At 45.6% G+C, this 23,476-nt stretch overlaps 2 protein-coding genes across 5 annotated transcripts in view; both read right to left on the bottom strand.

Moving 5' to 3' along the window:
* Nucleotides 1–333: 333 nt before the first annotated feature.
* tamm41 (TAM41 mitochondrial translocator assembly and maintenance homolog) lies at nt 334–15,270 on the bottom strand. The gene is made up of 8 exons (XM_031825781.1): nt 14,842–15,270; nt 12,622–12,804; nt 11,300–11,392; nt 10,087–10,237; nt 7,447–7,592; nt 5,965–6,130; nt 2,599–2,661; nt 334–2,128 (listed from the first exon to the last, which is right to left on the bottom strand). The coding sequence occupies exons 1-8, from the start codon at nt 14,977–14,979 to the stop codon at nt 2,052–2,054; spliced, it is 1,017 nt and encodes a 338-aa protein (XP_031681641.1). The 5' UTR covers nt 14,980–15,270; the 3' UTR covers nt 334–2,051.
* Nucleotides 15,271–20,780: 5,510 nt separating this feature from the next.
* The window catches only part of pusl1 (pseudouridine synthase like 1), a 58,469-nt gene continuing 55,773 nt past the window's right edge, over nt 20,781–23,476 (bottom strand). For 2 of the 4 annotated variants that reach the window (XM_031825778.1, XM_031825780.1), the window contains 3 exons: nt 22,995–23,049; nt 22,715–22,877; nt 20,781–22,182 (listed from right to left, as the gene is read on the bottom strand). In XM_031825778.1, the coding sequence (XP_031681638.1) occupies nt 22,145–22,182; nt 22,715–22,877; nt 22,995–23,049 (256 nt within the window). In that variant the 3' untranslated portion in view covers nt 20,781–22,144. Of the gene's footprint in view, nt 22,183–22,394; nt 22,478–22,714; nt 22,878–22,994; nt 23,050–23,476 lie in introns of those variants that run through there. The other 2 variants (XR_004210116.1, XM_031825779.1) reach the window with 2 other exon arrangements.

Raw genomic sequence — 23,476 nt, 5'->3', positions numbered from 1 at the left:
GTAAACTATATTTCGTCTTTAATGTTTATTGAAAACTTACATTTTTCGCAAATGAACACTTGTCTCAAATACATCATTCCAGTTGTTGGTTAACAAGCTATAGTGAATTCTAACCTTCTTAGCAAAGACGTGACAATCGAAACAAGACATGGAGTTAAAAACGAGCCAGCCAAGACTTCCCACATGGCAGATTCTTGTCATTGTCGTTAGCTATTTGACCGTTCAGAACCACAACACACTGCATTCTGCCCCATTGTTTTCGTTGTCAGCTAACCCGTCTATCATGTGGAAAACCGTTTGAGTGAAGTGCAGTGGGGGGTGGAGAGACAGTGATTACTGAGAACCAAGGTGATGACGCTTTATTCCATTCTCATAAAATCTGCCATTTTACAAAGATATGAGTGACATACCGTTTCTTTCATTCTCTTTTTAAGTGCACTAAAAAGTCACTTTACACCCTACATCATTGTGGGTGACACACAATGTGCCGAGATGTTATCCAGAGGGGAGTATTCAGTCTGCCAAACAAAACAATTTAGTTTGGTGAGAGTTTCTATTAGTCAAATTCAGATAGGTGCTTCCTGGTGCCGGATTTTCCATTTTGGTTTCAATTATTTTGTTCTGACATGAAATGCATTGTGGGTTGACACAGAATAAAACAATAAGTTCCATGATGGTATTGACTGTCCATTACTGCTCATCACTTAGCCATAATTTATTCACATTACTTTAAGGTATTTATGCTGTTTTAGGTCGATATGACTTTAATATTTGAATTCCAAGTCATCCCATCTCTATAGAGCTGCTGTCTGACAAAAAAAAAAAATCACTTTTAGTAGTTCTTCATACTTTTATGACTGCTGAATACCAACGATCAATCACTTGGATCATGTATTTTCAGGTAGAGATACCTGGCAAAGCAGCTATCACGTGTTCTTCTGTCTCTCCATGTCTGCACCACACAGACCAGACAAGTAGGCGTGCAATGGATTCTGGTACACTGAAGAAAAATATATATTTTTAAATATATAAAACGCAACATATAAAATGTTGGTCCCATGTTTCTTGAGGTGAAAGTAAAATATCCCTGAAATGCACAGAAAGCTTATTTCTCTCAAGTTTCGTGCATAAATTTGTTCGTGAGAAAGATAATGCATCCACCTGACAGGTGTGGCATATCAATTAACTGATTAAACAGCATGATCATTACACAGGTGCACCTTTTGCTGGGAGACAACAAAAAAAAAGGCCACTTTAAAAATGTGCAGTTTAGTCACAACACAATGCCACAGATGTCAAGTTGAGGGAACATGCTGATTGCAAGAATGTTCACCGGAGCTGTTGTCATTGAATGTCTCACCATAAGCCGCCTACAACCAAAATTTCAGTTAAAATCGATCAGCACTCCCAGTTTTGTTGTTTGACGAAACGTCTGCAACTAAAAAAAGTTTTAAAACGGTCAACAGACCCTATAGACATGTAGATTAAGACAGGGAAACGGGGCTTCATTTTTTTTAAAAGGACCTCTTTGTGTGACTGGGTTATATTCAGTTAGGTGAAACATTCACAACGCTGCAGGTAAAAAATTATAACAATTCCCTATTGACAGAGTATCATATACATGTTGTGCACAACACATTTCTATCTAAAACGTTCATCCTCTTGAACAATGCCCCCAAGGGGAACAGGTTGGTATATCAGTTCATCCAGGCAGAAAGGAACTGTACAGTATATAGCCATTTATAAAAACGGGGTGGTTCGAGCCCTGAATGCTGATTGGCTGAAAGCCGTAGTATATCAGACCGTATACCACGGGTATGACGAAACATTTATTTTTACTGCTCTAATTACATTGGTAACCAGTTATATATTTAAGCAATAAGGCACCTCGGGGAGGTTGTGATATATGGCCAATATACCACGGCTAAGGGCTGTGTCCAGGCACTCCGCGTTTCATCGTTCGTACGTACGTAAGAACAGCCCTTAGCCGTGGTATATTGGCCATATACCACACCCCCTCGGGCCTTATTGCTAAAATATAACTGGGAGGATCAAGGCTTCTTCATTCTCCAGCCCTTCCACATCTTCTGGAGCTTCTTGGTGCTGTAGGACAGAGACTTCAGCAGCCCTGTATGAGGAGAACACAGTCAGGTAAACCTGTATGAGGGGAACACAGTCAGGTAGACCTGTATGAGGGGAACACAGTCAGGTAGACCTGTATGAGGGGAACACAGTCAGGTAGACCTGTATGAGGGGAACACAGTCAGGTAGACCTGTATGAGGGGAACACAGTCAGGTAGACCTGTATGAGGGGAACACAGTCAGGTAGACCTGTATGAGGGGAACACAGTCAGGTAGACCTGTATGAGGGGAACACAGTCAGGTAGACCTGTATGAGGAGAACACAGTCAGGTAGACCTGTACATCTGCCCTGTATGAGGAGAACACAGTCAGGTAAACCTGTACATCTGCCCTGTATGAGGAGAACACAGTCAGGTAAAACCTGTACATCTGCCTTGTATGATGTATGTGTACTTTGTGTTGATATCCTCAAATTAATTAAATATATAATAGAAGCAAACGATAAAAAATTTTTACCAGCCGTGGCGATTCCTTTGGCGGTCTGAGTTATGCTTGACGACTTCACTATTGACGATATCCCTGTAGGAAATAAATAGAAGAGTCTGGGTCAATGATTTATATACACACACACACACACACAAGATGACTGGTAGATGGCACTGTTTTGAAGCCAACACCCTTCCCCATCTTGGTACTCCCTTCATCGTTGTAAAACATATTTTGAAAGCATGAATTTATTAAGAGTAAACTTTCACCCACTTTGAATGTTATATTGTTTTTTGTGCATCTCTGAGCGGATGTTGCATCGATTTCCTGGGTCATTTCATGTGTATCGGAGCGATTGCAGTTCAAGCAGGCAGAAATTCGGGCCGGTATGACGTAGCGTCGCGATAAACTTCAACAGAGTGATGACTGGAGTGAAAGAGATGCCTCTGATATCAATGCAGAATTGACAGAAAAATTGTCTATTGAATCTCAAGTCAATAGGATTGTTTATAGGGAATACGACTTTTAGATCGAGAAAACGTCTCTCATAATGATGTCAGATTTAATAACGGCCGATGCCATAACGCGGGAGGTTAGCTAGCCAGCCCATAGAGAGCGCATTGCATTGTGGGTTTTTGTAGTCGACTTGAGCTGCAACAGATTTTCACAACGATTTCCCGACCAGGCTACCAACCTTATTATAAATGACAAAATGAAACATTTGTTCACAAAAAATATATATACTGTTCTCACCTATTAATGTTATGTGACACTAAATTAGAGGAACGAGTGGATTTGTGGATCAGGGTGGAATTCTCCTTTAAGGTCTACATTCATTCCACGTTTACACACCTAAATGCATCCTTTTACATTATATTATGCGCGCTAAACAAATGTTTAAAAAATCTAAACATTTTTTTGAAATTACTCATGTTATTGGACCCACTACAACAAAAATACATGTCATTTTGCCCTTACCCTTAAATACTGTTGAATTCCATGTATTCCTATGGAGGACTGGTCCTACTGAGACAATATGGCCGACTGGTGGCTTCAAAGCCTCTCATTGGCCAATACAGAGCAATCCAGGGTTTATATACAGTCAGAAGTTTACATACACCTACAGCCAAATACATTTAAAGACGTAGTTTTTCACATTTCCTGACATTTATTCCTAGTAAAAAAAGCCCTGTCTTAGGTCAGTTAGGATCGCCACTTTATTTTAAGAATGTGAAATGTTAGAATAATAGCAGAGAGAATTATTTATTTCATCACATTCACAGTGGGTCAGAAGTTTAACATACAGTCGTTCCAAAGTCTGTTGCCTCAGTGTCTTTAGATATTTTTGTCAGATGTTACTATGGAATACTGAAGTATAATTACAAGCATTTCATAAGTGTCAAAGGCTTTTATTGACAATTACATGAAGTTGATGCAAAGAGTCAATATTTGCAGTGTTGACCCTTCTAGCAATACGCCCTGGCATGCTGTAAATTAACTTCTAGGCATGACTGATGGCAGCCCATTCTTGCATAATCAGTGCTTGGAGTTTGTCAGAATGTGTGGGGTTTTGTTTGTCCACCCGCCTCTTGAGGATTGACCACAGGTTCTCAATGGGATTAAGGTCTGGGAAGTTTCCTGGCCATGGACCCAAAATATCGATGTTTTGTTCCCCGAACCACTTAGTTATCCCGTTTGCCTTATGGCAAGGTGCTCCATCATGCTGGAAAAGGCATTGTTCGTCACCAAACTGTTCCTGGATGGTTGGGAGAAGTTGCTCTCGGAGGATGTGTTGGTACCATTCTTCATTCATGGCTGTGTTCTTAGGCAAAATTGTGAGTGAGCCCACTCCCTTGACTGAGAAGCAACCCCACACATGAATGGTCTCAGGATGCTTTACTGTTGGCATGACACAGGACTGATGGTAGCGCTCACCTCGTCTTCTCCGGACAAGCTTTTTTCCGGACGCCCCAAACAATCGGAAAGGGGATTCATCAGAGAAAATGACTTTACCCCAGTCCTCAGCAGTCCGATCCCTGTACCTTTTGCAGAATATCAGTCTGTCCCTGCTGTTTTTCCTGGAGAGAAGTGGCTTCTTTGCTGCCCTTCTTGACACCAGGCCATCCTCCAAAAGTCTTCGCCTCACTGTGCGTACAGATGCACTCACACCTGCCTGCTGCCATTCCTGAGCAAGCTCTGTACTGGTGGTGCCCCGATCCCGCAGCTGAATCAACTTTAGGAGACGGTCCTGGCGTTTGCTGGACTTTCTTGGTCGCCCTGAAGCCTTCTTCACAACAATTGAACCGCTCTCTTTGAAGTTCTTGATGATCCGATAAATGGTTGATTTAGGTGCAATCTTACTGGCAGCAATATCCTTGCCTGTGAAGCCCTTTTTGTGCAAAGCAATGATGACGGCACATGTTTCCTTGCAGGTAACCATGGTTGACAGAGGAAGAACAATGATTCCAAGCACCACCCTCCCTTTGAAGCTCCCAGTCTGTCATTCAAACTCAATCAGCATGACAGAGTGATCTCCAGCCTTGTCAACACTCACACCTGTGTTAACGAGAGAATCACTGACATGATGTCAGCTGGTCCTTTTGTAGAAGAAAAAGAAACGCACATCTATTTAGGTGCTGGCTAGTGGAGTAGAAAACCTGAAAATAAAGGAGAGCCATATGATGGCTGCATGGTCCCATGGTGTTTATACTTGCATACTATTGTTTGTACAGATGAACGCGGTACCTTCAGGCATTTGAAAATTGCACCCAAGGATGAACCAGACTTGTGGAGGTCGACAATTGTTTTTCTGAGGTCTTGGCTGATTTCTTTATATTTTCCCATGATGTCAAGCAAAGAGACACTGAGTTTGAAGGTTGGCCTTGAAATACATCCACAGATACACCTCCAATTGACTCAAATTATGTCAATTAGCCTATCAGAAGCTTCTAAAGCCATGACATTTTATGCAATTTTCCAAGCTGTTTAAAGGCACAGTGAACTTAGTGTATGTAAACTTCTGACCCACTGGAATTGTGATACAGTGAATTATAAGTGAAATAATCTGTCTGTAAACAATTGTTGGAAATATTACTTGTGTCATGCACAAAGTAGATGTCCTAACCGACTTGCCAAAACTATAGTTTGTTAACAAGACATTTGTGGAGTGGTTGAAAAATGAGTTTTAATGATTCCATCCTAAGTGTATGTAAACTTCCCACTTCAACAGTAGATCATACATCATGTACATCATTAGTCATATATATTGTACATTAGTTATTATTATAGTTATTAGGTTTAGCAGCACCAGCTGTCAGATCGATTCACCCCTTGCCCAGGATTCGAACCGGCAACCTTTGGCTAGAGGTCCACCACCTCAGCCACTGAACTATATACCTTGCTGCACCACAGAACCACAGTCGGGGTCCTGGGCCACCTGTAGTAGTATCTCCTCCACGTCCCTGTTCTTCCCAGGCGGGTCCACCAGTCGTGTGATCCTCTGCTGCAGGGTCCTGGGGAGGGCCATCAGCTGGACAAACTGACCCTCTGGACTCTTATCCACCTGGAAGATTTACACATATTACACACCTAGAACACACACACACGTTAGGGGTCCTGGGGAGGGGCGTCAGCTGGTTAGGGGTCCTGGGGAGGGGCATCAGCTGGTTAGGGGCCCTGGGGGAGGGGGTGTCAGCTGGTTAGGGGCCCTGGGGAGGGGCGTCAGCTGGTTAGGGGCCCTGGGGGAGGGGCGTCAGCTGGTTAGGGGTCCTGGGGAGGGGCGTCAGCTGGTTAGGGGTCCTGGGGAGGGGCATCAGCTGGTTAGGGGCCCTGGGGGAGGGGTCGTCAGCTGGTTAGGGGCCCTGGGGGAGGGGGTGTCAGCTGGTTAGGGGCCCTGGGGAGGGGCGTCAGCTGGTTAGGGGTCCTGGGGAGGGGCGTCAGCTGGTTAGGGGCCCTGGGGGAGGGGCATCAGCTGGTTAGGGGTCCTGGGGAGGGGCGTCAGCTGGTTAGGGGTCCTGGGGAGGGGCGTCAGCTGGTTAGGGGCCCTGGGGGAGGGGTCGTCAGCTGGTTAGGGGCCCTGGGGGAGGGGTCGTCAGCTGGTTAGGGGTCCTGGGGAGGGGCGTCAGCTGGTTAGGGGTCCTGGGGAGGGGCGTCAGCTGGTTAGGGGTCCTGGGGAGGGGCGTCAGCTGGTTAGGGGTCCTGGGGAGGGGCGTCAGCTGGTTAGGGGTCCTGGGGAGGGGCGTCAGCTGGTTAGGGGTCCTGGGGAGGGGCGTCAGCTGGTTAGGGGTCCTGGGGAGGGGCGTCAGCTGGTTAGGGGTCCTGGGGAGGGGCGTCAGCTGGTTAGGGGTCCTGGGGAGGGGCGTCAGCTGGTTAGGGGTCCTGGGGAGGGGCGTCAGCTGGTTAGGGGTCCTGGGGAGGGGCGTCAGCTGGTTAGGGGTCCTGGGGAGGGAGGGGTGTCAGCTGGACAAACTGACCCTCCAGACTTCAACTACAACACACCTACAGGAGGGTACCTCTCCAGGAACAGGGTTGGTGTTAAAACCTACAGGAAGGTCTCTCTCCAAGAACAGGGTTGAAGAGCCCTGATATAGAATGTATACACACTATCATATGAACACAATTGGGATGGAGGCCAGACCTGTGTTTCTCATCTCTAGCCTCCCCTACTGAGGCTTGTGTGGTACACACACACACACACACCTCACCTCACGTTTCCCCTGCTGTGGCTTGTGTGGTACACACACACACACACACTACTTCTCACCTCCAGTTTCCCCTGCTGAGGCTTGTGTGGTACACACACACACACACACACTTCTCACCTCCAGTTTCCCCTGCTGAGGCTTGTGTGGTGCACACACACACACACACACTTCTCACCTCCAGTTTCCCCTGCTGAGGCTTGTACACCACCTGTGGACACTCTTGCAGAATATTGTTGTAGAGGATACGGAAGTGTTGGACGTTTTCCTTGACAATGTTAGCCACCTTGGACCGGTCTTCTCCAATCACCATCCTGAAATCCCCTTGGGTGGGACAACAGACAGTTTCACAACCAACCAGCAGAACAGTTACACTAATATCCAATATTCTCCACCCTTCTCACCATGTGTGCGTTTTCACTCCCTGTCATGGATTTAAAAAGCATTTGATTGGTGCATTGCGTGGAGGGAGTTTCCACCATTTTTAAATGCATGTAAATGAAGTGTTCGAGGTGAATTGGGACGTAACACGGGGTTAGAATTAAAGAGGCGGCAGGGTAGCCTAGTGGTTAGAATTAAAGAGGCGGCAGGGTAGCCTAGTGGTTAGAGTGTAGAGGTGGCAGGGTAGCCTAGTGGTTAGAGTGGAGAGGTGGCAGGGTAGCCTAGAGGTTAGAGTGTAGAGGTGGCAGGTAGCCTAGTGGTTAGAGTGTAGAGGTGGCAGGGTAGCCTAGTGGTTAGAGTGTAGAGGTGGCAGGGTAGCCTAGTGGTTAGAGTGTAGAGGTGGCAGGTAGCCTAGTGGTTAGAGTGTAGAGGTGGCAGGGTAGCCTAGTGGTTAGAGTGTAGAGGTGGCAGGGTAGCCTAGAGGTTAGAGTGTAGAGGTGGCAGGGTAGCCTAGTGGTTAGAGTGTAGAGGTGGCAGGGTAGCCTAGTGGTTAGAGTGGAGAGGTGGCAGGGTAGCCTAGAGGTTAGAGTGTAGAGGTGGCAGGTAGCCTAGTGGTTAGAGTGGAAGGGCGGCAGGGTAGCCTAGTGGTTAGAGTGTAGAGGCGGCAGGGTAGCCTAGTGGTTAGAGTGGAAGGGCGGCAGGGTAGCCTAGTGGTTAGAATTAAAGAGGCGGCAGGGTAGCCTAGTGGTTAGAGTGGAAGGGCGGCAGGGTAGCCTAGTGGTTAGAGTGGAAGGGCGGCAGGGTAGCCTAGTGGTTAGAGTGGAAGGGCGGCAGGGTAGCCTAGTGGTTAGAGTGTAGAGGTGGCAGGGTAGCCTAGTGGTTAGAGTGTAGAGGCGGCAGGGTAGCCTAGTGGTTAGAGTGGAAGGGCGGCAGGGTAGCCTATTGGTTAGAGTGTAGAGGCGGCAGGGTAGCCTATTGGTTAGAGTGTAGAGGCGGCAGGGTAGCCTAGTGGTTAGAGTGTAGAGGCGGCAGGGTAGCCTATTGGTTAGAGTGGAAGGGCGGCAGGGTAGCCTAGTGGTTAGAGTGTAGAGGCGGCAGGGTAGCCTATTGGTTAGAGTGTAGAGGTGGCAGGGTAGCCTAGTGGTTAGAGTGTAGAGGTGGCAGGGTAGCCTAGTGGTTAGAGTGTAGAGGTGGCAGGGTAGCCTAGTGGTTAGAGTGTAGAGGTGGCAGGGTAGCCTAGTGGTTAGAGTGTAGAGGTGGCAGGGTAGCCTAGTGGTTAGAGTGTAGAGGTGGCAGGGTAGCCTAGTGGTTAGAGTGTAGAGGTGGCAGGGTAGCCTAGTGGTTAGAGTGGAGGGGCGTCAGGGTAGCCTAGTGGTTAGAGTGTAGAGGTGGCAGGGTAGCCTAGTGGTTAGAGTGGAGGGGCGGCAGGGTAGCCTAGTGGTTAGAGTGTAGAGGTGGCAGGGTAGCCTAGTGGTTAGAGTGTAGAGGTGGCAGGGTAGCCTAGTGGTTAGAGCGTTGGACTAGTAACCGGAAGGTTGCGAGTTCAAACACCCGAGCTGACAAGGTACAAATCTGTCATTCTGCCCCTGAACAGGCAGTTAACCCACTGTTCCTAGGACGTCATTGAAAATAAGAATTTGTTCTTAACTGACTTGCCTAGTTAAATATAGGTTAAACAAATAAAACGCGTTTGTATACTAGCATGGGTTTGGTCCTAGTAGAACTCTGCTCGGTGACACAAACGTCTGTGCCTCGGAAAACCAGAAAAAAAATATGACTCTTTATCCCGCTTCATATGCCGTTCAACCAACAACATAGCCATAACATGTCCTCAACATATAATTAAATCAAAGATTCAACATTAATTACATATTTCTTGTTTACGTTTTTGCTGAGGTCTTAGTTGCGCAATTTGACATCTAACTAAGATGTTCGATGCAGTATTTCTCAAGTGAAGAAACGTACATGAAAACTTGTCGTCTCTCGTTGAATGACAACAAACACTTAATTGAAGAATCCTGACCAATCACTGAAGAAGGGTAGTAAAGACTTCAGCTACCGAACTTTCAGCTCTGCCTCAATAAAAACTAAACTGTGTTTTCAAACAAGCTGGGAGAAACACTAAAACATAATTAATAGAAACATAGCACCATTTTGCCGGTGAAGCCTAGCCAAAGGTTGCCGGTTCGAATCCTGGGCAAGGGGTGAATCGATCTGACAGCTGGTGCTGCTAAACCTACAGTAATGTTACACTAGTCAACAGCTTAGGGAGAAAAAGGAAAACAACTAATTGTGCTTCACATTGACTTTGCAGATAGTAGCTACTTAAACTTACTTAAAAAGGTTTTACTTTCGGTGATAGGTGTTAGTTTACTTTAAATGAAGTAAATGGTACGTTGCCCCTAAATAATTCAAATGTAACTAAAAGTCTAGTCACCGGCGTAGGAGAGCCCGGCAATCTGCAGGAGTAGGTCCTCTTCAGAGAAACTCTCAGGCAGCATGAGGAAGGAGGCAGTCACAGCGCTCTTCAGGTTCCCCACCAACGCAGCACGCATCTTCCCGTTCTCACCCTGCACTAGGATCTTCACCTACACAACAATAACATAGTCAGCTTCCTGTTCTCACCCTGCACTAGGATCTTCACCTACACAATAACAGTCAGCTTCCTGTTCTCACCTTGCACTAGGATCTTCACCTACACAATAACATAGTCAGCTTCCTGTTCTCACGCTGCACTAGGATCTTCACCTACACAATAACAGTCAGCTTCCTGTTCTCACCTTGCACTAGGATCTTCACCTACACAATAACATAGTCAGCTTCCTGTTCTCACCCTGCACTAGGATCTTCACCTACACAATAACATAGTCAGCTTCCTGTTCTCAACCTGCACTAGGATCTTCACCTACACAATAACATAGTCAGCTTCCTGTTCTCAACCTGCACTAGGATCTTCACCTACACAACAATAACATAGTCAGCTTCCTGTTCTCACCTTGCACAGGAGTCAGGTACCAAAACCATGGTGCACAACTGAATTATAACTAAACGTATAGTTCCATCGCCTGGTTGTATCTGTGATCACATGACCAACATCATGGCTATGTACATACTCAAACCTCTGCTCTAGGTTGCAGTCCCCTCTGCTCTAGGTTGCAGTCCCCTCTGCTCTAGGTTGCAGTCCCCTCTGCTCTAGGTTGCAGTCCCCTCTGCTCTAGGTTGCAGTCCCCTCTGCTCTAGGTTGCAGTCCCCTCTGCTCTAGGTTGCAGTCCCCTCTGCTCTAGGTTGCAGTCCCCTCTGCTCTAGGTTGCAGTCCCCTCTGCTCTAGGTTGCAGTCCCCTCTGCTCTAGGTTGCAGTCCCCTCTGCTCTAGGTTGCAGTCACCTCTGCTCTAGGTTGCAGTCACCTCTGCTCTAGGTTGCAGTCACCTCTGCTCTAGGTTGCAGTCACCTCTGCTCTAGGTTGCAGTCACCTCTGCTCTAGGTTGCAGTCACCTCTGCTCTAGGTTGCAGTCACCTCTGCTCTAGGTTGCAGTCACCTCTGCTCTAGGTTGCAGTCACCTCTGCTCTAGGTTGCAGTCACCTCTGCTCTAGGTTGCAGTCACCTCTGCTCTAGGTTGCAGTCACCTCTGCCACAGGGACCAACACCTACCGGTTTGTGCAGTCTGCCAGCAATATACATGGTCTTCCAGTGGAGCAGGTCGTCAATCAGAGAGTCAGTACTGATCACGCCATACTTCATTATCTGTCGAGAGAGAGAGAAGACCTTTAGGTTACAGAGACGAGAGAGAGAGAGAGAAGACCTTTAGGTTACAGAGACGAGAGAGATTAAAACAAGGTGTTGGAGAGGTGCAGTCGGCCCTGCAGACGCTCGGCCCTGCAGACGCTCGGCCCTGCAGACGCTCGGCCCTGCAGACGCTCGGCCCTGCAGACGCTCGGCCCTGCAGACGCTCGGCCCTGCAGACGCTCGGCCCTGCAGACGCTCGGCCCTGCAGACGCTCGGCCCTGCAGACGCTCGGCCCTGCAGACGCTCGGCCCTGCAGACGCTCGGCCCTGCAGACGCTCGGCCCTGCGTGGAATGAGATTGCCACGTGGGACTTGCAGACACACCCCCGTTCCGCTCGACGGGGATGTAGTGGAGCAGGTTGAGAGCATCAAGTTTCTTGGTGTCCACATCAACAACATATCACGGTCCAAACACACCAAGACAGTCGTGAAGAGGACACAACAAAACCTATTTCCCCTCAGGAGACTGAAATGATTTGGCATGGGTCCTCAGATCCTCAAAATGTTAGCCAGCTGCACCATTGAGAGCATCCTGACCAGTTGCATCACTGCCTGGTATGGCAACTGCTCTGCATCTGACCGTCAGGCACTACAGGCTGCATCACTGCCTGGCCCTGTGGGCGTGTTGGGCCCTGTGGGCGTGTAGGGCCCTGTGGGCGTGTAGGGCCCTGTGGGCGTGTAGGGCCCTGTGGGCGTGTAGGGCCCTGTGGGCGTGTAGGGCCCTGTGAGCGTGTAGGGCCCTGTGAGCGTGTAGGGCCCTGTGAGCGTGTAGGGCCCTGTGAGCGTGTAGGGCCCTGTGAGCGTGTAGGGCCCTGTGGGAGTTTTCCGGGCCTTCCTACCACACCTCCTGATATAGATGTCCTGGATGGCAGGAAGCTTGGCCAAAGTGATGTACTGGATTGTCCGCACCATGCGATCCAGGGCGGTGCCGTTGCCACACCAGGCAGTGAAGCAGCCAGTCAAAATGCTCTCAAATGGTACAGCTGAGGATTTGAGGGCCCAAACTTTTCCAACGTCCTGAAGATGCACTGTCACTCCTTTAGTGATTTGGACACAGAGGAACTTGGAAGCTCTCTGCTCCACTACAGCCTCGTGGATGTCAATGGGGATGGGGATGTGGATGTGCTCCACGATCAGCTCCTTGGTCTAACTGACGTTGGAGGGAATACCTAAAACATACAGGCTTACCCTTCCATCCATAGGTATTAAGGTGTTGTAGTACACCCCAGCCCCGTGTTCTTCCTGTATCCGGCTGATCTTCCTAGGACCCAGGAACTTTAATACAGAATAGTGTTTTCTGTTCTGCATCAGGTTCATGGTATGCCAGGTGACTGGATCGTCTACGGCGAACACAAAATCCAACATGTTTTTCTGGGAGGAAGAGAAGAGATGCTCTCGTCAGTTATATTGTTAAAGGATTTTTTTATCAATAATGACTAATTATGTATACATTTCAATCAGGACTGACTAATCAGAATACTATTATGTTACTGTATAGATGTATGAATTTTCTTTTAATCCTAGTACTGAATATAATGTGTGTAAATATAATCAAGAATTAGAACAATGACTGTCTGTTCCTTGGTAGAAACTAATGAACTTATCGTCAGACTGGCTAGAATGCTCATCTACACAGGAAGACCTTGGCTCATAAATTATATTAAATTGGTAGGGAGACGATGTGGGAAGGCTTGAGATACAGCCTTTGTACCAGGGTGAAGAAGAGATGGGACAGTTCGAAAATTAATTACGTCATTTTCAGTTTATAACCTGTGGTACTCTCGAGAATAGATTTTGAGACTGGTCTCTGTCCATTTTATGCAAATAAGAGTCTTACAAATTCCTAGAAGTGGACAGAGTGTTTAATTTACTTGGGTATTAAAACATGTAGGAATTTAATTCCAGTAACATATATTCATTGATCAATGTTATGTTACATACACATTGTTATATTTCAACAACCGCGGTATTGATATCGACCCTACATGACCAAAAGTATGTGGACACCTGCTCATCGAACATCTCATTCCATAAATCATGGGCATTAATATGGAGTTGTTCCCCCCTTTCGTGCTATAACAGCCTCCACTCTTCTGGGAAGGCTTTCCACTAGATGATGGAACATTGCTGCTATAACAGCCTCCACTCTTCTGAGAAGGCTTTCCACTAGATGATGGAACATTGCTGCTATAACAGCCTCCACTCTTCTGGGAAGGTTTTCCACTAGATGTTGGAACATTGCTGCTATAACAGCCTCCACTCTTCTGGGAAGACTTTCCACTAGATGTTGGAACATTGCTGAGGGGGACTTGCTTCCAGTCAGCCACAAGAGCGTTAGTGAGGTCGGGTACTGATGTTGGGTGATTAGGCCTGACTCGCAGTCGGCATTCCAATTCATCCCAAAGGTGTTCAATGGGGTTGAGGTCAGGGCTCTGTGCAGGCCAGTCAAGTTCTCCCACACCGATTTCAACAAACTATTTCTGTATGGACCTCGCTTTTAGCGTGGGGGAATTGTCATGCTGAAACAGGAAAGGGCCTTCCCTAAACTTTTGCCACAAAGTTGGAAGCACAGAATCATCTACAATGTCATTGTATGCTGTAGCGTTAAGATTTCCCTTCACTGGAACTAAGGGGCCCGAACCAGGAAAAACAGCCCCAGGCTATTATTATTCCTCCTCCACCAAACTTTACAGTTGGCACTATGCATTGGAACAGGTAGCATTCTATCGAGGCATGTAGAGTTCTCCTGGAATCTGCCAAAACCTAGATCCGTCCGTCGGACTCCAGTATGGTGAAGTCCATTGGCGGCGAGCTTAACGCCACTCCTGCCGACGCTTGGCATTGTGGATGGTGATCTTAGCCTTGTAGTGAGTGTTGCAACCGAGGACAGACGTGTTTTTCTGTTACACACTACGCCCGCTGATGCGTTGTTGCTCCTAGACGTTGCCATCTCACAATAACAGCACTTACAGTTGACCGGGGCAGCTGTAGCAGTGCAGAAATGTAACTTGTTGTAAAGGTAGCATCTTATGACAGTCCCACATAGAAAGTCACTGAGCTCTTCAGTACGGGCCATTCTCTATCGAGATTGCATGGCCGTGTGCTCGATTTTATACACCTGTCAGAAACGGGTGTGGCTGAAATAGCCAAATACACTCATTTGAAGAGGTGTCCACATACTTTTGTATATATATATATATATATATATATATATATATATATATATATATATATATATATATATATATATATATATATATATATATATATATATATATATATATATATATATATATATTGGCAAGAGGGCACACTGGCACCCAGGCGTCCTAGCCTACTGCCGAAGTCTGTATCATTTCGTCTAATGACATGCATATACTAAAGAATATATTATGTCTCACGACTTACCCCCATTTGACCTTGGCTAGTTCCATTTTGTTTGAATACTCCAGATCCATAGGCAAATGCGAGGCTGATGTCTTGAGGGAACTGCGACAGTATTCTTCGGTAGAGCACACTGGTGTTCTGCAGAGCTGGAAGCGTCATGATTGCAATGCGCTTTCATATAAATGGAGCTACAACAAGACTGAGAATGACATTTCAGCCAACTTAGCTAACCGGCCATTGCAAAGTATATTCACCGTCTCCGCTATTTCTTATCTAATAATTACAAACACGAGAAAAGTGAAGCAGCAAACGGTCACATAAGCCTACGCAATAGCATGGCACAGAAGTTCTCTTTGACCATGGTTCCTGACTTTAATACATAGCTAGATGTGCCAATATTATCTGCACTTTTGTTGCTTTTTTCGTCATCAACACTAAGAAAGTACATCCGGGTTACGGAATTTCAGAAACGTTCTTAAATAAAAGTCCCCCACGTAATTGTAGAAAAGTGTCAATACCTGAATTTACTCATGATGTGAAAAATAATTATCTAAACATTAACATTAATTAGTCACATGTGTTCATATTTAAGTGACATTTGGGGTTTTCAAACGTGTTCCAAGGTCAAATAAATGCCCCCAATGCTAATCACTGTGATTGAAATAGGTGCTACAGTAAAAGTGTTGTAGAATGTACATATGGTGCCATTTCATGGGGTGCTGAATAATACAGAATGTTGCTGGCCTTTTACTCCACCCAATTCAATGGGCACAATGTGAATCATAGTATATGGAATACAGGAAGGAGTAGGCAGGGATAGTAAGGAGGTGGGGAAGGAGGAGGTGGTGAGGAAGGAGGAGGTGGTGAGGAAGGAGGTGGTGGTGAAGGAGGTGGTGAGGAAGGAGGAGATGGTGAAGAAGGTGGTGAGGAAGGAGGAGGTGGTGAGGAAGGAGGTGGTGGTGAAGGAGGTGGTGAGGAAGGAGGAGGTGGTGAGGAAGGAGGTGGTGGTGAAGGAGGTGGTGAGGAAGGAGGAGGTGGTGAAGAAGGTGGTGAGGAAGGAGGTGGTGGTGAAGGAGGTGGTGAGGAAGGAGAAGGTGGTGAAGAAGGTGGTGAGGAAGGAGGAGGTGGTGAGGAAGGTGGTGGTGGTGAAGGAGGTGGTGAGGAAGGAGGAGGTGAAGAAGGATTAGTAGGAGTTGACTGTACTGAATGTGACGCTGTTGTCTGCAGTGATAGAGTTAACTGTGGAGTTGACTGTACTGAATGTGACGCTGTTGTCTGCGGTGATAGAGTTAACTGTGGAGTTGACTGTACTGAATGTGACGCTGTTGTCTGCGGTGATAGAGTTAACTGTGGAGTTGGCTGTACTGAATGTGATGCTGTTGTCTGCGGTGATAGAGTTAACTGTGGAGTTGACTGTACTGAATGTGACGCTGTTGTCTGCGGTGATAGAGTTAACTGTGGAGTTGACTGTACTGAATGTGACGCTGTTGTCTGCGGTGATAGAGTTAACTGTGGAGTTGAAAAATGATCAGGCTTAGAACAAAACGTATAAGATCTCCCAAGCCATATACATTATTAGTATTAAACCATATACATTATTATTGGCGTTTATCCAAACACGACGTTCATTATTCCCACATGTCCAACGAACCACGGCGGAATTAGTGCCTATTATTATTTCTCTATACATCTCAAGCAAACTGGAAACAAATTAAAACTGTGATGAGATCTGTAAGAAACAAGAAACCCTTTTAAGCGTTGCGCCGGTCATGTACATAACAGACAATTACATTACAAACATATCCATTTCTCAATGTGCGTCACCTTATAATATTCTTTATCTTATATAAAGTAGTGATTTTATTCAGTTTTGATTTTCCCTGATGTAATTATAATTGTGTAACATAATTGTAACATTATGCACTATGACTATGAAAAGCTACAACATTTTGGGGGGGGGGATTTCGTATTGTACACATACCGTTTAACTGCACACTTTTATTTTGAAGGCAAAATCAGAAGAAACGGAAGTCTTAATGCTGCTGCCGTGACACTAATGTTTTTTACGGTTCAATGTTTCATATCAACAGTGCAGGACCTTTCCATGCGTTCACTGCCACCGTGTGTCTCGAGAGGGAACAATATTCAATCACTACGTAAATTAAGAACGCAGCACATGTCAAGTCGTGTTAATCATAGTTATGAAGCTATGAAGTAACACATATGGAATCATGTAGTAACCAAAACAGTGTTAAACCAATCAACCAATCAAAATATATTTTATATTTGAGATTCTTCAAAGTAGCCGCCCTTTTCCTTAATGACAGCTTTGCACACACTTGGCATTCTCTCAACCAGCTTCATGAGGTAGTCACTTGGAATGCATTTCAATTAACAATTTCAATTAATTATTTCAATTAACAGGTGTGCCTGTGGAATATTCTTCTAAATGCGTTGGAGCCAATCAGTAGTGTTGTGACATGGTAGTGGTGGTATACAGAAGATAGCCCTATTTGGTAAAAGACCAAGTCCATATTATGGCACGAACAGCTCAAATAAGCAAAGAGAAACGACAGTCCATCATTACTTTAAGACATTTCAAGAACTTTTAAAGTTTCTTCAAGTGCAGTCGTAAAAACCATCAAGCACTATGATGAAACTGTCTCTCATGAGGACCACCACAGGAAAGGAAGAGCCAGAGTTACCACTGCTGCAGAGGATAAGTTCATTAGAGATACCAACCTCAGAAATTGCAGGCCAAATCAATCCTTCACAGAGTTAAAGTAACGGTGGTGTGGAGGTGCTTTGCTGGTGACACTGTAATTTATTTAGAATTCACCTGTCAGGAACCACAGAATTCTGGAGCGATATGCCGTCCCATCTGGTTTGCGCTTAGTGGGACTATCGTTTGTTTTTCAACAGGAGTATGAACCAACACACCTCCAGGCTGTGTAAGGGCTATTTTGACCAAGAAGGAGAGTGATGGAGTGTTGCATTAGATGACCTGGCCTCCACAATCACCCGACCTCAACCCAATTGAGATGGTTTGGGATGAGTTGGACTGCAGAGTGAAGGACAAGCAGCCAATAAGTGCTCAGTATATGTGGGAACTCATTTAAGACTGTTGGAAAAGCATTCCGCGTGAATTTTGTTGAGAGAAAGCCAAGAGTGTGCAAAGCTTTCATCAAGGCAAAGGGTGGCTGCTTTATAGAATCTCAAATATAAAATATATTTTTTTACTTTTTTTGGTTACTACATGATTCCATATGTGTTATTTCATAGTGTTGATGTCTTCACTATTATTCTACAATGTAGAAAATAGTACAAATAAAGAAAAACACTTGAATGTGTAGGTGTGTCCAAACTTTTGACTGTTACAACACACTGGTTCTTCAGCCACGTTGGGGAGAGGTAATTCATTCCCTGAGGATTTTTTTTCCTGCAGAGGAGCCCAGCCACAGGTGTATGCCTCCTTGTGCTTTTAAAGGGAATGTCAACAACAACAAAATAACAGCCTGTCCTGCTCCTCTCCTCTCACAGTCACTTCAGTTGATTTGGCTTTCCAGCCTACCTTAGTCATCCCTCACCCATCATATCCTTGCCATTCCCAACCAGCCTCCACTTTTCTGGGAAGGCTTTCCACTAGATGATGGAACATTGCTGCTATAACAGCCTCCACTCTTCTGGGAAGGCTTTCCACTAGATGATGGAACATTGCTGCTATAACAGCCTCCACTCTTCTGGGAAGGCTTTCCACTAGGTGTGGGAACATTGCTGCTATAACAGCCTCCACTCTTCTGGGAAGGCTTTCCACTAGGTGTGGGAACATTGCTGCTGTAACAGCCTCCACTCTTCTGGGAAGGCTTTCCACTAGATGTTGGAACATTGCTGCTATAACAGCCTCCACTCTTCTGGGAAGGCTTTCCACTAGATGTTGGAACATTGCTGCTATAACAGCCTCCACTCTTCTGGGAAGGCTTTCCACTAGATGTTGGAACATTGCTGAGGGGGACTTGCTTCCATTCAGCCACAAGAGCATTAGTGAGGTCAGGTACTGATGTTGGGCGATTAGTCCTGGCTCGCAGTCGGTGATCCAATTCATTCCAAAGGTGTACGGCGGGGTTGAGGTCAGGGCTCTGTGCAGGCCAGTCAAGTTCTTCCACACCGATCTCAACAAACTATTTCTGTATGGACCTCGCTTTTAGCGTGGGGGAATTGTCATGCTGAAACATGCTGATTTGGCTTTCCAGCCTACCTTAGTCATCCCTCACCCATCATATCCTTGCCATTCCCAACCAATCAGAGCACTTGGAAATGTTCATTTGGACACTGCACCCGCTCACTCAGGTCGGAGTGTTTATCATTGTCGTCGTCCGAAGGGAGGAGACGCCATGTTTCTGACGACTTTTTACTGTCAACAGCAACACGGAAAGTCTGAATGATTACTTCCTGTTAACTTGATAACCTTCAGCCACATGTCCCACTGTATTACCACTCTTTAATGTTAGAGTTGCTGCTTTGCCTATTGTTTATCATGTGCAGTATTATTAAGTATTGCCATAAGCGCTATTGCATTGGTCGCAAAGGTGGTTTCATGGTTGTATTGGTAAACATCTTTTGCATGCAGACGCTACCACAGCGTTTTCTATAGTGGTGTTTTATTGTGCTTCCATGGAAGAGTCCTTCTAGAGTCATCCCAGAGTCATTCTAGAGTCATCCCAGTCATTCTAGAGTCATCCCAGAGTCATTCTAGAATCATCCCAGTCATTCTAGAGTCATCCCAGAGGGTTCTAGAGTCATCCCAGAGTCATTCTAGAGTCATCCCAGAGGGTTCTAGAGTCATCACAGAGTCATTCTAGACTCATCCCAGTGATTCTAGAGTCATCCCAGACGGTTCTTTTACAACTTTGTGGCGCCAGATCTGATAAGATCTCAGCCTGGCAGATTCTGACACAAGGCTGGAGAGAGAGAGTTGTAAATGTGTGCATTTTCTTTTGTCTTTATAAAACCACAACGATAAGATTCCATGTCATTCAGATTACCACAGTCATAGAAGCATCTAGAAACATCCTCAAATAGAAACAGCTGTGTGTGGTGGTGACTATCGAGAGTACAGTGATGAGCCTTAACATCGTGTTCTAACAGGACAGCAGTGGGCAGAACCAATCAGTTATAAGTATATAGCGGGTGAGGGAAGTCACAGCCTGGCCACTCAGACGGATGAGGGCATTCCAGCCAAACGTTTTTACGTGGTCCACCGAGATGGATTTAGTGACCAACAGTTGTTTTTTTTACATGGTCTGTCTGTCATTTCTCCGGATTTAGCGACCAATAGTTTTTTTTACAGAAGCTACTTTGGGATTTTGGCAATGAGACCCTTTATCTACCTCCCCAGAGTCTGATGATTTTGTGGATACCATTTTTCTCTGTGTTCTAGTATGAAGGAAGTTAGAGGTAGTTTCGCGAGCCAAAAGCTAACTAGCGTTAGCCCAATGACTGGTAGTCTATGGGTATCTGCTAGCATGATGATTCCCAAAGTATCCCTTTTAAAATGTTAGTTTTGGTTTGACGAGGGAATGAGAGCACTGTCGTTGTGCAGTTTGACTGACAGCTGACAGGACATGTTGACATGTAGTATTTGGTTCGACATGGGGACTCGTGATTGGCTGTTTTAGAAAAAAAAATAGAAGAAACCGGCACACTACTCTTGATAGTATCACTGTTTTTTAATAAGCTTTACGTCTAAAGAGGGTTCTTCTTTTTTTCTCATTTTATTCAAACGTTACCAAGCACCTGCAAACAAAAAAGAAGATCATTCAGACGAGCGAGCGCCTTTTTGAAATGGCTGTTTAGAAGTGTGAAATGAGCGATCGTAATTCTGGAGGTATAGAGTCGCCGCGGTTAGATCAGTGACATCATTTATAATACTGAGTACAAATTAAGGAACCAGGAACACTGAATACAGAAACATTATTTATAGGCTGGCCAGAGAGAGAGAGAGAGAACATATTTAACTCACACAGTTGAATCACTCCATAGATTAAAAGTTTATGGTTACATTGTCTTAAAAACAGATATAATGACCATATTTATACATCTTGTAGTTCAGCAAGAAATACATGTCCACTTAGTACACATGAAATAAAGGTTTTATTACCCAACAAACCATTCAAACAATACCAGGATGTCCACTATGTGTCTCCCACAAGTCCCCGGACCTGAGGTTGAGAGATATTGTACTATGCCCCAATCCCAAACGGACCCTTAGACCACGTATTCACTTGTGGAGATCTGAGAGGATTTGATTTGTACTGTGGGGGAGAACAAGTATTTGATACACTGCCGATTTTGCAGGTTTTCCTACTTACAAAGCATGTAGAGGTTTGTAATTTTTATCAAAGGTACACTTCAACTGTGAGAGACGGAATCTAAAACAGAAATCCAGAAAATCACATTGTATGATCTCTGTAATTGCAAACAAAGGTTTCTGTACCAAATATTAAGTTCTGCTTTTCTGATGTATCAAATACTTATGTCATGCAATAAAATGCAAATTAATTACTTAAAGATCATACAATGTGATTTTCTGGAGTTTTGTTTTAGATTCCGTCTCTCACAGTTGAAGTGTACCGATGATAAAAAATTACAGACCTCTACATGCTTTGTAAGTAGGAAAACCTGCAAAATCGGCAGTGCTTAAAATACTTGTTCTCCCCCACAGTATAAGCAATATGGTGAAACCTCCACCTGACCCACAGGCGTCAAACTCATTGCACAGAAGACCGAGTGTCAGTGGGTTTTTGCTCTTCCCTGGTACTTGATTGATGAATTACGGTCACTAATCAGTAAGGAGCTCACCTCACCTGGTTGTCTAGGTCTTAGTAAGGAACTCCCCTCACCTGGGTGTCTAGGTCTCAGTAAGGAACTCCACTCACCTGGTCATCTAGGTCTCACCTGGTTGTCTAGCTCTCAGTAAGGAACTCCCCTCACCTGGTTGTCTAGGTCTCAGTAAAGACCTCCCCTCACCTGGTTGTCTAGGTCTCAGTAAAGACCTCCCCTCACCTGGGTGTCTAGGTCTCACCTGGTTGTCTAGGTCTCAGTAAAGACCTCCCCTCACCTGGGTGTCTAGGTGTTAGAAAACTAAAAACCTGCAGACACTAGACCCTCCATGAAATTAGTTTGACACCCCTGACCTAGCCTATCAGAGGGGCAAATTGGAGGGATTAGTAAATTGCTTTTCAAATCCTCTCAGATCTCCACAAATGTGTAGGGCGTAACGTCTAGGGGTCCATTTGGGATTGGGCCTAGGTCATTAAAACGGCAATCAACTCTGTGAATCCTCCTGAGTGTAAAGCTGCAGGTCTGTGGAAGAACAAAAACAACAGACATCAGAAAGGAAAAATGGTGCCCTAAAACAATTTCTCTAGAAATATCAAATAGAAAACAAGGTACAGTGGGGCAAAAAAGTATTTAGTCAGCCACCAATTGTGCAAGTTCTCCCACTTAAAAATATGAGAGAGGCCTGTAATTGTCATTGCCCCACTGTATATTGTGTGAACTGTATCTGAACATTTTACTTGCCATCAATGTCCTTGATGGCATCAATGTCCTCCGTCATTGTTTTCTCAATTCCTCACAGCTCATCTGAGGAGGTCGTCTGAGGGAGGAATTGAGGAAACAAGGACGGAGGAAACATGGGGAGGAATCTCAATTGCACTTCCTTGATTCCTCACATCTTCTCTCCTCACCTCCTTCTCATTGGCTCCCCTTTGACCTACCCCTCTGACCTTCTAATCCAATGGGTTTTGAGAAGGAGGCGAGGAATCAAGGGAAGTGCAATTGATTTTGACGGCTACTATTAAAGTTTTCAGTCACACACACTGGGAAGTCTTACCTGACCGGTGGTAATCCACCCTGGTGAGGAAGAGTCCTTCTGGGGGTGATGTGAGGTTGTGTGGGTAGGCCTGAGAGTCCTGGGCCTCCAGTAATTCCTTCACCCCAGAGACAGACATCTGTCCCTGGCCAACTGCCACCAGAGCCCCTGTCATCCTACGCACCTTTAAAAAAAAAAAACAGAGGAGTAACACTGTCTGGGTTCACATGCACCGCCGATGCATAATAATAATTTTATTACAACGGTAACGACACCCCTGACGCTGGAATACACAACCTACCTGTTTGTAGAGGAAGGATCTGCTCTTGAAGGTAAGCTCCCAGAACTGAATATCTCTGCAAGAGGACAACAGACATTTAAACATTTGCAGAGAGAGAAAGAGAGAGAGAGACAGAGATAGAGAGAGAGAGAGATAGAGACGTAAAGCCCTTGAATTGAATTAACAGAGAGAGAGAGATAGAGACAGAGAGAGAGAGAGAGAGAGAGAGACAGAGAGACAGAGAGAGAGAGACAGAGAGACAGAGAGAGAGAGACAGAGAGACAGAGAGAGAGAGACGGAGAGACAGAGAGAGAGACGGAGAGACAGAGAGAGAGAGACGGAGAGACAGAGAGAGAGACGGAGAGACAGAGAGAGAGAGACGGAGAGAGAGAGATGGAGAGACGGAGAGAGAGAGACAGAGAGAGAGAGAGAGACAGAGAGAGAGAGAGGGGGAGAGACAGAGAGAGAGAGAGACAGAGAGAGACAGAGAGAGAGAGAGAGAG

The sequence above is a fragment of the Oncorhynchus kisutch genome, linkage group LG5, assembly GCF_002021735.2.
Source record: "Oncorhynchus kisutch isolate 150728-3 linkage group LG5, Okis_V2, whole genome shotgun sequence".
Taxonomy (NCBI): Eukaryota; Metazoa; Chordata; class Actinopteri; order Salmoniformes; family Salmonidae; genus Oncorhynchus; species Oncorhynchus kisutch.
The sequence above is the reverse complement of the archived record's forward strand: the minus strand, read 5'-3'. Positions and strand labels throughout refer to the sequence as shown.